The sequence below is a fragment of the Oncorhynchus kisutch genome, unplaced genomic scaffold, assembly GCF_002021735.2.
Source record: "Oncorhynchus kisutch isolate 150728-3 unplaced genomic scaffold, Okis_V2 scaffold722, whole genome shotgun sequence".
In the NCBI taxonomy this organism is placed as follows: Eukaryota; Metazoa; Chordata; class Actinopteri; order Salmoniformes; family Salmonidae; genus Oncorhynchus; species Oncorhynchus kisutch.
The window spans coordinates 431,753-445,000 of NW_022262667.1; the positions used below are offsets into that span (position 1 = coordinate 431,753).

At 47.6% G+C, this 13,248-nt stretch overlaps 1 protein-coding gene across 1 annotated transcript in view; it reads right to left on the reverse strand.

The window, feature by feature from the left end:
- LOC109885662 (probable E3 ubiquitin-protein ligase HERC1) overlaps nt 1–13,248 on the reverse strand; it is a 211,746-nt gene that overhangs the window by 152,070 nt on the left and 46,428 nt on the right. Inside the window, 4 exon segments of the mRNA XM_031815997.1 lie at nt 2,842–3,013; nt 9,637–9,757; nt 10,859–10,973; nt 11,794–11,967. Coding sequence (XP_031671857.1) covers nt 2,842–3,013; nt 9,637–9,757; nt 10,859–10,973; nt 11,794–11,967 — 582 coding nt within the window.

Sequence of the window (13,248 nt, forward strand, 5' to 3'; positions counted from 1 at the left end):
TGTACCTTTGTCCTATTCCCTGTACCTTTGTCCTATCCTGTACCTTTGTCCTATTCCCTGTACCTTTGTCCTATCCCTGTACCTTTGTCCTATTCCCTGTACCTTTGTCCTATCCCTGTACCTTTGTCCTATTCCCTGTACCTTTGTCCTATCCCTGTACCTTTGTCCTATTCCCTGTACCTTTGTCCTATTCCCTGGTACCTTTGTCCTATTCCCTGTACCTTTGTCCTATCCCTGTATCCTTGTCCTATTCCCTGTACCTTTGTCCTATTCCCTGTACCTTTGTCCTATCCCTGTACCTTTGTCCTATTCCCTGTACCTATCACTGTACCTTTGTCCTATCCCTGTCCCTTCATCCTATCCCTGTACCTTTGTCCTATTCCTGTACCTTTGTCCTATCCCTGTACCTTTGTCCTATCCCTGTACCTTTGTCCTATTCCCTGTACCTTTGTCTATTCCCTGTACCTTTGTCCTATTCCCTGTACCTTTGTCCTATCCTGTACCTTTGTCCTATTCCCTGTACCTATCACTGTACCTTTGTCCTATCCCTGTCCCTTCATCCTATACCTGTACCTTTGGGCGCCCATTGGTCAGCTAGGTGGAGGCATAGCCCTGCTATTGATTACAGCTATTGGGTTTGAACTGGTGGCACCGTAGGGTCGGAGGTCAGGAGAAGGAGCCAGGTGCTATTTTGAACCCGTGAATACGCTGCTATCCACATCAACATCCTTTCACTAGAAATACAACCCCCTGGTGTGCAACAGAGACCAACGTCTTTCACTAGAAATACAACCCCCTGGTGTGCAACAGAGACCAACGTCTGATTGCGGTTGGTTTGTACTCTCACATTACCCGGGATCTTGATTGGCTCATTTAACTGACCATGCTTTAGACTCTATATATGGACCAAAAAGGTAAAATCAAAACTAACATCCATCTTCTCCCTCTCCCATGCATTCACTCCCTGCCTGTGCTCTTGAGTGTTTAAAACATATTCAGTCCAAATTAATTCAGGGAGGAAGAGGAGTCTGCTAGGTAGCAGTGTGTTCAGTGACAGTCTATTCAGTGACAGTCTGCTAGGTAGCAGTGTGTTCAGTGACAGTCTGCTAGGTAGCAGTGTGTTCAGTGACAGTCTGCTAGGTAGCAGTGTGTTCAGTGACAGTCTATTCAGTGACAGTCTGCTAGGTAGCAGTGTGTTCAGTGACAGTCTGCTAGGTAGCAGTGTGTTCAGTGACAGTCTATTCAGTGACAGTCTGCTAGGTAGCAGTGTGTTCAGTGACAGTCTATTCAGTGAATGTCTGCTAGGTAGCAGTGTGTTCAGTGACAGTCTGCTAGGTAGCAGTGTGTTCAGTGACAGTCTGGTAGGTAGCAGTGTGGTCAGTGACAGTCTATTCAGTGACAGTCTGCTAGGTAGCAGTGTGTTCAGTGACAGTCTGCTAGGTAGCAGTGTGGTCAGTGACAGTCTATTCAGTGACAGTCTGCTAGGTAGCAGTGTGTTCAGTGACAGTCTATTCAGTGACAGTCTGCTAGGTAGCAGTGTGTTCAGTGACAGTCTGCTAGGTAGCAGTGTGTTCAGTGACAGTCTATTCAGTGACAGTCTGCTAGGTAGCAGTGTGTTCAGTGACAGTCTGCTAGGTAGCAGTGTGTTCAGTGACAGTCTGCTAGGTAGCAGTGTGTTCAGTGACAGTCTATTCAGTGACAGTCTGCTAGGTAGCAGTGTGTTCAGTGACAGTCTGCTAGGTAGCAGTGTGTTCAGTGACAGTCTATTCAGTGACAGTCTGCTAGGTAGCAGTGTGTTCAGTGACAGTCTATTCAGTGAATGTCTGCTAGGTAGCAGTGTGTTCAGTGACAGTCTGCTAGGTAGCAGTGTGTTCAGTGACAGTCTGGTAGGTAGCAGTGTGGTCAGTGACAGTCTATTCAGTGACAGTCTGCTAGGTAGCAGTGTGTTCAGTGACAGTCTGCTAGGTAGCAGTGTGGTCAGTGACAGTCTATTCAGTGACAGTCTGCTAGGTAGCAGTGTGTTCAGTGACAGTCTATTCAGTGACAGTCTGCTAGGTAGCAGTGTGTTCAGTGACAGTCTGCTAGGTAGCAGTGTGTTCAGTGACAGTCTATTCAGTGACAGTCTGCTAGGTAGCAGTGTGTTCAGTGACAGTCTGCTAGGTAGCAGTGTGGTCAGTGACAGTCTATTCAGTGACAGTCTGCTAGGTAGCAGTGTGTTCAGTGACAGTCTATTCAGTGACAGTCTGCTAGGTAGCAGTGTGTTCAGTGACAGTCTGCTAGGTAGCAGTGTGTTCAGTGACAGTCTGGTAGGTAGCAGTGTGGTCAGTGACAGTCTATTCAGTGACAGTCTGCTAGGTAGCAGTGTGTTCAGTGACAGTCTGGTAGGTAGCAGTGTGTTCAGTGACAGTCTGGTAGGTAGCAGTGTGTTCAGTGACAGTCTGCTAGGTAGCAGTGTGTTCAGTGACAGTCTGGTAGGTAGCAGTGTGTTCAGTGACAGTCTATTCAGTGAAATTCTGGTAGGTAGCAGTGTGTTCAGTGACAGTCTGGTAGGTAGCAGTGTGTTCAGTGACAGTCCATTCAGTGACAGTCTGGTAGGTAGCAGTGTGTTCAGTGACAGTCTGGTAGGTAGCAGTGTGTTCAGTGACAGTCTATTCAGTGACAGTCTGGTAGGTAGCAGTGTGTTCAGTGACAGTCTGGTAGGTAGCAGTGTGTTCAGTGACAGTCTGCTAGGTAGCAGTGTGTTCAGTGACAGTCTGGTAGATAGCAGTGTGTTCAGTGACAGTCTGGTAGGAGTACATTCAGTGAGAGTGTTGTGTCATTGCAGTAAAGTGAACCACTCACTCCCAGCGGTCATGACTTCGTGCTCTCTCTCCTCCTCTTCCTCATCCTGCTCCTGATTCACATCCTCCCTTTCTCGGTCCGTCCTCTCTTCTAGCTCCGCCTCCTCGTCGATGGTCCTCGTGAACGAGTGCTCCTGGGGGTCCATCTCCAGCGAGTCCTGATTGTCTGAAATCTGATCGGGCACAACACCGGACACCCGTTAAAAGTGTTGTCACGATACCAGAATATCAGGTTTAGTGTCACGATACCAGAATATCAGGTTTAGTATCACGATACCAGAATATCAGGTTTAGTATCACGATACCAGAATATCAGGTTTAGTATCACGATACCAGAATATCAGGTTTAGTATCACGATACCAGAATATCAGGTTTAGTATCACGATACCAAAATATCAGGTTTAGTGTCACGATACCAGAATATCAGGTTTAGTGTCACGATACCAGAATATCAGGTTTAGTATCACCATACCAAAATATCAGGTTTAGTGTCACGATACCAGAATATCAGGTTTAGTGTCACGATACCAGAATATCAGGTTTAGTATCACGATACCAAAATATCAGGTTTCGTGTCACGATACCAGAATATCAGGATTAGTGTCACGATACCAGAATATCAGGTTTAGTGTCACGATACCAGAATATCAGGTTTAGTATCACGATACCAGAATATCAGGTTTAGTATCACGATATCAGAATATCAGGTTTAGTGTCACGATACCAGAATATCAGGTTTAGTGTCACGATACCAGAATATCAGGTTTAGTATCACGATACCAGAATATCAGGTTTAGTATCACGATACCAGAATATCAGGTTTAGGATCACGATACCAGAATATCAGGTTTAGTGTCACGATACCAGAATATCAGGTTTAGTATCACGATACTCGATACCGAAACAAAACCTCAATGATACCTCGGCCAAAACATTATGCGTTTTAACTTAACTTCTTGGTGACTAGGGGGCAGTATTGAGTAGCTTGGATGAATAAGGTGCCCAGAGTAAACCTCCTGCTACTCAGCCATAAAAGCTAGAATATGCATATAATTAGTATATCTGGATAGAAAACACTCTGACATTTCTAAAACTGTTTGAATGATGTCTGTGAGTATAACAGAACTCATATGGCAGGCGAAAACCTGAGAAAAAAAACACCAGGAAGTGGGAAATCTGAGGTTGGTCGATTTTCAACTCAGTCCCTATTGAATATACAGTGGGATATTGGTCATGTTGCACTTCCTAAGGCTTCCACTAGATGTCAACAGTCTTTAGAAACTTGTTTGAGGCTTCTACTCTTTTATCTATATTTCTGCTTTTTGTGACTCCTCTCTTTGATTGGAAAAATGGCTGTGTTTTTCTGTGACTTGATGGTGACCTAACATTAATCGTTTGTGGTGCTTTCGCTGTAAAGCCTTTTTGAAATCAGACACTGTGGCTGGATTAACGAGAATTGTATCTTTAAAATGGTGTAAAATACTTGTATGCTTGAGGAATTTTTATGAGATATTTGTTGTTTTGAATTTGGCGCCCTGCACCTTCACTGGCTGTTGGCGGGATGGGACGCTACTGTCCCGAATATCCCAGAGGTTAAGTCACAGAATAATTTTTTTTTAATGTTGAACAATTGATAACTGGTAGAACTAAAATAACAAATATAATATATTCTATACTATATTCAATTTATTTAAAAAAATAACACATCATATTAAATAATAGAAGAATACCTTAAATTTCCCAATTCAAAACCATATTTTATAATTACATCTAAACTGCTTTAAAATTTAATTTCATACACATCAGGGTTCATTGACTCATCTATGGCCACGATATGGAGTCAAAATACTGTCATTAGACCTATGATGAATTATTCATTACAGCTAAACCATTTCATGTACTGTATGAAATGAACAGCTTAGTTCCAAAACAACATAAAAAACATTGAAGCTAATTTCTGAAGCTTCTATAAGTCTGGCTAACTTACTACTGCCCCCTTGAGAAGACAAGTAGCCTGGCTAGCTTACTACTGCCCCCTTGAGAAGACAAGTAGCCTGCCTAGCTTACTACTGCCCCCTTGAGAAGACAAGTAGCCTGCCTAGCTTACTACTGCCCCCTTGAGAAGACAAGTAGCCTGGCTAGCTTACTACTGCCCCCTTGAGAAGACAAGTAGCCTGCCTAGCTTACTACTGCCCCCTTGAGAAGACAAGTAGCCTGGCTAGCTTACTACTGCCCCCTTGAGAAGACAAGTAGCCTGCCTAGCTTACTACTGCCCCCTTGAGAAGACAAGTAGCCTGGCTAGCTTACTACTGCCCCCTTGAGAAGACAAGTAGCCTGGCTAGCTTACTACTGCCCCCTTGAGAAGACAAGTAGCCTGGCTAGCTTACTACTGCCCCCTTGAGAAGACAAGTAGCCTGGCTAGCTTACTACTGCCCCCTTGAGAAGACAAGTAGCCTGGCTAGCTTACTACTGCCCCCTTGAGAAGACAAGTAGCCTGGCTAGCTTACTACTGCCCCCTTGAGAAGACAAGTAGCCTGGCTAGCTTACTACTGCCCCCTTGAGAAGACAAGTAGCCTGGCTAGCTTACTACTGCCCCCTTGAGAAGACAAGTAGCCTGCCTAGCTTACTACTGCCCCCTTGAGAAGACAAGTAGCCTGGCTAGCTTACTACTGCCCCCTTGAGAAGACAAGTAGCCTGGCTAGCTTACTACTGCCCCCTTGAGAAGACAAGTAGCCTGGCTAGCTTACTACTGCCCCCTTGAGAAGACAAGTAGCCTGGCTAGCTTACTACTGCCCCCTTGAGAAGACAAGTAGCCTGGCTAGCTTACTACTGCCCCCCACGTTAATATAAAACAATCTGATCAGGCACAGGACAGGACACCCGTTAATATAGACCAAACAATCTGATCAGGCACAGGACAGGACACCCGTTAATATAGACCAAACAATCTGATCAGGCACAGGACAGGACACCCGTTAATATAGACCAAACAATCTGATCAGGCACAGGACAGGACACCCGTTAATATAGACCAAACAATCTGATCAGGCACAGGACAGGACACCCGTTAATATAGATCAGACAATCTGATCAGGCACAGGACACACCTTAATATAGACCAAACAATCTGATCAGGCACAGGACAGGACACCCGTTAATATAGACCAAACAATCTGATCAGGCACAGGACAGGACACCCGTTAATATAGACCAAACAATCTGATCAGGCACAGGACAGGACACCCGTTAATATAGACCAAACAATCTGATCAGGCACAGGACAGGACACCCGTCAACAAACACCAACAATCTGATCAGTGCCAAGTACAGGTTTTTCGTGACAAACTATCACAAGGAGACACTAGCGGCATGTTGCACACTGCTAGCATGCTAGTACATACCATAGACCTTTAGTCATTGCGCTAACGCTAGTTAGCATTGGCTCACGAAACTACCTACAAGTTCATCTGACTCTGGGGAAGTAAAATAAATAAATCCAGAAGTATCTTAATAAAGTATGTCTTTAAATTGAAATGAGGACCCGTGGGGGTTAAGAGGTCAAAGGACTTTCCTCTGAAAAGCACCAGCGAAGCAGTTACCCGTAAGTGTCTCTAGGATGTAGAGGGGTTTAAGGGTTGATGTGGGGATAAGGCAGCACAGACCCTGACGTTTCATGCACCAGCGAAGCAGTTACCGTAAGTGTCTCTAGGATGTAGAGGGGTTTAAGGGTTGATGTGGGGATAAGGCAGCACAGACCCTGACGTTTCATGCACCAGCGAAGCAGTTACCGTAAGTGTCTCTAGGATGTAGAGGGGTTTAAGGGTTGATGTGGGGATAAGGCAGCACAGACCCTGACGTGGGACTGGAAGGATGTTTCATGCACCAGCGAAGCAGTTACCGTAAGTGTCTCTAGGATGTAGAGGGGTTTAAGGGTTGATGTGGGGATAAGGCAGCACAGACCCTGACGTGGGACTGGAAGGATGTTTCATGCACCAGCGAAGCAGTTACCCGTAAGTGTCTCTAGGATGTAGAGGGGTTTAAGGGTTGATGTGGGGATAAGGCAGCACAGACCCTGACGTGGGACTGGAAGGATGTTTCATGCACCAGCGAAGCAGTTACCCGTAAGTGTCTCTAGGATGTAGAGGGGTTTAAGGGTTGATGTGGTGATAAGGCAGCACAGACCCTGACGTGGGACTGGAAGGATGTTTCATGCACCAGCGAAGCAGTTACCCGTAAGTGTCTCTAGGATGTAGAGGGGTTTAAGGGTTGATGTGGGGATAAGGCAGCACAGACCCTGACGTGGGACTGGAAGGATGTTTCATGCACCAGCGAAGCAGTTACCCGTAAGTGTCTCTAGGATGTAGAGGGGTTTAAGGGTTGATGTGGGGATAAGGCAGCACAGACCCTGACGTGGGACTGGAAGGATGTTTCATGCACCAGCGAAGCAGTTACCCGTAAGTGTCTCTAGGATGTAGAGGGGTTTAAGGGTTGATGTGGGAATAAGGCAGCACAGACCCTGACGTGGGACTGGAAGGATGTTTCATGCACCAGCGAAGCAGTTACCCGTAAGTGTCTCTAGGATGTAGAGGGGTTTAAGGGTTGATGTGGGGATAAGGCAGCACAGACCCTGACGTGGGACTGGAAGGATGTTTCATGCACCAGCGAAGCAGTTACCCGTAAGTGTCTCTAGCATGTAGAGGGGTTTAAGGGTTGATGTGGGGATAAGGCAGCACAGACCCTGACGTGGGACTGGAAGGATGTTTCATGCACCAGCGAATTAGTTACCGTAAGTGTCTCTAGGATGTAGAGGGGTTTAAGGGTTGATGTGGGGATAAGGCAGCACAGACCCTGACGTGGGACTGGAAGGATGTTTCATGCACCAGCGAAGCAGTTACCGTAAGTGTCTCTAGGATGTAGAGGGGTTTAAGGGTTGATGTGGGGATAAGGCAGCACAGACCCTGACGTGGGACTGGAAGGATGTTTCATGCACCAGCGAAGCAGTTACCCGTAAGTGTCTCTAGGATGTAGAGGGGTTTAAGGGTTGATGTGGGGATAAGGCAGCACAGACCCTGACGTGGGACTGGAAGGATGTTTCATGCACCAGCGAAGCAGTTACCGTAAGTGTCTCTAGGATGTAGAGGGGTTTAAGGGTTGATGTGGGGATAAGGCAGCACAGACCCTGACGTGGGACTGGAAGGATGTTTCATGCACCAGCGAAGCAGTTACCCGTAAGTGTCTCTAGGATGTAGAGGGGTTTAAGGGTTGATGTGGGGATAAGGCAGCACAGACCCTGACGTGGGACTGGAAGGATGTTTCATGCACCAGCGAAGCAGTTACCCGTAAGTGTCTCTAGGATGTAGAGGGGTTTAAGGGTTGATGTGGTGATAAGGCAGCACAGACCCTGACGTGGGACTGGAAGGATGTTTCATGCACCAGCGAAGCAGTTACCCGTAAGTGTCTCTAGGATGTAGAGGGGTTTAAGGGTTGATGTGGGGATAAGGCAGCACAGACCCTGACGTGGGACTGGAAGGATGTTTCATGCACCAGCGAAGCAGTTACCCGTAAGTGTCTCTAGGATGTAGAGGGGTTTAAGGGTTGATGTGGGGATAAGGCAGCACAGACCCTGACGTGGGACTGGAAGGATGTTTCATGCACCAGCGAAGCAGTTACCCGTAAGTGTCTCTAGGATGTAGAGGGGTTTAAGGGTTGATGTGGGAATAAGGCAGCACAGACCCTGACGTGGGACTGGAAGGATGTTTCATGCACCAGCGAAGCAGTTACCCGTAAGTGTCTCTAGGATGTAGAGGGGTTTAAGGGTTGATGTGGGGATAAGGCAGCACAGACCCTGACGTGGGACTGGAAGGATGTTTCATGCACCAGCGAAGCAGTTACCCGTAAGTGTCTCTAGCATGTAGAGGGGTTTAAGGGTTGATGTGGGGATAAGGCAGCACAGACCCTGACGTGGGACTGGAAGGATGTTTCATGCACCAGCGAATTAGTTACCGTAAGTGTCTCTAGGATGTAGAGGGGTTTAAGGGTTGATGTGGGGATAAGGCAGCACAGACCCTGACGTGGGACTGGAAGGATGTTTCATGCACCAGCGAAGCAGTTACCGTAAGTGTCTCTAGGATGTAGAGGGGTTTAAGGGTTGATGTGGGGATAAGGCAGCACAGACCCTGACGTGGGACTGGAAGGATGTTTCATGCACCAGCGAAGCAGTTACCCGTAAGTGTCTCTAGGATGTAGAGGGGTTTAAGGGTTGATGTGGGGATAAGGCAGCACAGACCCTGACGTGGGACTGGAAGGATGTTTCATGCACCAGCGAAGCAGTTACCGTAAGTGTCTCTAGGATGTAGAGGGGTTTAAGGGTTGATGTGGGAATAAGGCAGCAGACCCTGACGTGGGACTGGAAGGATGTTTCATGCACCAGCGAAGCAGTTACCGTAAGTGTCTCTAGGATGTAGAGGGGTTTAAGGGTTGATGTGGGGATAAGGCAGCACAGACCCTGACGTGGGACTGGAAGGATGTTTCATGCACCAGCGAAGCAGTTACCGTAAGTGTCTCTAGGATGTAGAGGGGTTTAAGGGTTGATGTGGGGATAAGGCAGCACAGACCCTGACGTGGGACTGGAAGGATGTTTCATGCACCAGCGAAGCAGTTACCGTAAGTGTCTCTAGGATGTAGAGGGGTTTAAGGGTTGATGTGGGAATAAGGCAGCAGACCCTGACGTGGGACTGGAAGGATGTTTCATGCACCAACGGACCAGTTACCCGAAAGAAGAGCCGGGTCACTTACCCTCCTCTCGCGGGAAGACGAGCGTGTCTGGACGACGTTCATGTTCTTGCAGGCCAGCAGGCGGTTCCTGACCTTGTAGACACAACGGTAGACCTCAGCCAGCATCTTACAAGGCTGGTACCTGGTTGGAAACACACACAGAGACACACTGACTGGTGAACCCAGCCTGCCACATGAAATAGACAAGGCATGTGTCAAATGACACCACATAGGGTGCCAGAGTCCTACTGACCCTGGTCTAAAGTAGTGCACTATGTAGGGAATAGGGTACCAGAGTCCTACTGACCCTGGTCTAAAGTAGTGCACTATGTAGGGAATAGGGTGCCAGAGTCCTACTGAACCTGGTAAAAAGTAGTGCACTATGTAGGGAATAGGGTGCCAGAGTCCTACTGAACCTGGTCTAAAGTAGTGCACTATGTAGGGAATAGGGTGCCAGAGTCCTACTGACCCTGGTCTAAAGTAGTGCACTATGTAGGGAATAGGGTGCCAGAGTCCTACTGACCCTGGTCTAAAGTAGTGCACTATATAGGGAATAGGGCTCTGGTCTATAGTAGTACCACTATATAGGGAATAGGGCTCTGGTCTATAGTAGTACCACTATATAGGGAATAGGGCTCTGGTCTATAGTAGTGCACTATATAGGGAATAGGGCTCTGGTCTATAGTAGTGTACTATATAGGGAATAGGGCTCTGGTCTATAGTAGTACCACTATATAGGGAATAGGCTCTGGTCTATAGTAGTACCACTATATAGGGAACAGGGCTCTGGTCTATAGTAGTGCACTATATAGGGAACAGGGCTCTGGTCTATAGTAGTGCACTATATAGGGAATAGGGCTCTGGTCTATAGTAGTACCACTATATAGGGAACAGGGCTCTGGTCTATAGTAGTACCACTATATAGGGAATAGGGCTCTGGTCTATAGTAGTACCACTATATAGGGAATAGGGCTCTGGTCTATAGTAGTACCACTATATAGGGAATAGGGCTCTGGTCTATAGTAGTACCACTATATAGGGAATAGGGCTCTGGTCTATAGTAGTACCACTATATAGGGAATAGGGCTCTGATCTATAGTAGTACCACTATATAGGGAATAGGGCCCTGGTCTATAGTAGTACCACTATATAGGGAATAGGCTCTGGTCTATAGTAGTACACTATATAGGGAATAGGGCACCAGTGGGAAGGCAGAACCATGATGGGTGGGCAGTAGAATTACCTGCCCTCTCCACAGGCTTGGCCCAGCAGGCCGGTGTGCTTCAGTAGAGCAGCCAGGACAAACCTGGACACGGTGTCCAATAAGGTCTCATTACAGAGAGAGGCGTTGTCCCAGTCTGGAACACAAACACATGGACATCACTACATATCACAGCAGCAATAATACTCTGCTTATTCTACACTATTATCTTGTCATGAAAGAAAGATGGATGCCCACACACTGCTGATGCTCCATTACACTGAATGAACTGAAAAGAAACGGAGTAGACTGATTCAACTGAGGGAGCATTTAGCAGAGAGCGGGCATCACTCAATAAACTGTGGGAGCATGTAACAGAGAGCGGGCATCACTCAATAAACTGTGGGAGCATTTAGCAGAGAGCGGGCATCACTCAATAAACTGTGGGAGCATTTAGCAGAGAGCGGGCATCACTCAATAAACTGTGGGAGCATTTAGCAGAGAGCGGGCATCACTCAATAAACTGTGGGAGCATGTAACAGAGAGCGGGCATCACTCAATAAACTGAATAAACTGTGGGAGCATTTAGCAGAGAGCGGGCATCACTCAATAAACTGAATAAACTGTGGGAGCATTTAGCAGAGAGCGGGCATCACTCAATAGACTGTGGGAGCATGTAACAGAGAGCGGGCATCACTCAAACTGTGGGAGCATTCAACAGAGAGCGGGCATCACTCAATAAACTGTGGGAGCATTCAACAGAGAGCGGGCATCAAACTGTGGGAGCATTCAACAGAGAGCGGGCATCAAACTGTGGGAGCATTCAACAGAGAGCGGGCATCAGTCAATAAACTGTGGGAGCATTCAACAGAGAGCGGACATCACTCAATAAACTGAATAAACTGTGGGAGCATTCAACAGAGAGCGGGCATCACTCAATAAACTGAATAAACTAAACCCAGATCCCCCTCCGGTACCTTTGCTGGTGGCGTAGTCCTGCATGTTGCTCCAGAGACTGTTGGTGGGTTCCTTAGTGGAGCCCAGGGCCAGCTCCACCAGGACGCTCATGTCTGCTCTCAGAGGACAGTCAACTGGTTTCTGCTCCTCGTTACCTGAGAGGGCCTCCTCTAACAGCCAGCTGATGCAGTTATCTAAGGCACATACAAACACAGTACGGGCCAGCATCGTCAGATAAAATAGATCAGAATGAAAATAAATCAGATAGGAACCACTTCTAACAGTTATCTAGAGGGGGGGGGGGGGGGGGGGGGGGGGGGGGGGGGGGGGTCATCAGATAGGAACCACTTCTAACAGTAATCTAGAGGGGGGGGGGGGGTCATCAGATAGGAACCACTTCCAACAGTTATCTAGAGGGGGGGGAGGTCATCAGATAGGAACCACTTCTAACAGTTATCTAGAGGGGGGGGGAGGTCATCAGATAGGAACCACTTCTAACAGTAATCTAGAGGGGGGGGGTCATCAGATAGGAACCACTTCCAACAGTTATCTAGAGGGGGGGGGGGTCATCAGATAGGAACCACTTCTAACAGTTATCTAGAGGGGGGGGGGGGAGGTCATCAGATAGGAACCACTTCTAATAGTTATCTAGAGGGGGGGGGTCATCAGATAGGAACCACTTCCAACAGTTATCTAGAGGGGGGGGGGGTTATCAGATAGGAACCACTTTTAACAGTTATCTTGAGGGGGGGTCATCAGATAGGAACCACTTCTAACAGTTATCTAGAGGGGGGGGGGGTCATCAGATAGGAACCACTTCTAACAGTTATCTAGAGGGGGGGGTCATCAGATAGGAACCACTTCCAACAGTTATCTAGAGGGGGGGGGGGGGGGGGTCATCAGATAGGAACCACTTCTAACAGTTATCTAGAGGGGGGGGGGGTCATAAGATAGGAACCACTTCTAACAGTTATCTAGAGGGGGGGGGAGGGTCATCAGATAGGAACCACTTCTAACAGTTATCTAGAGGGGGGGGGAGGTCATCAGATAGGAACCACTTCTAATAGTTATCTAGAGGGGGGGGGGTCATCAGATAGGAACCACTTCCAACAGTTATCTAGAGGGGGGGGGGGTTATCAGATAGGAACCACTTTTAACAGTTATCTTGAGGGGGGGTCATCAGATAGGAACCACTTCTAACAGTTATCTAGAGGGGGGGGGGTCATCAGATAGGAACCACTTCTAACAGTTATCTAGAGGGGGGGGTCATCAGATAGGAACCACTTCCAACAGTTATCTAGAGGGGGGGGGGGGGCTCATAAGATAGGAACCACTTCTAACAGTTATCTAGAGGGGGGGGGGGGGGTCATCAGATAGGAACCACTTCTAACAGTTATCTAGAGGGGGGGGGGTCATCAGATAGGAACCACTTCTAACAGTTATCTAGAGGGGGGGGGGGGGTCATCAGATAGGAA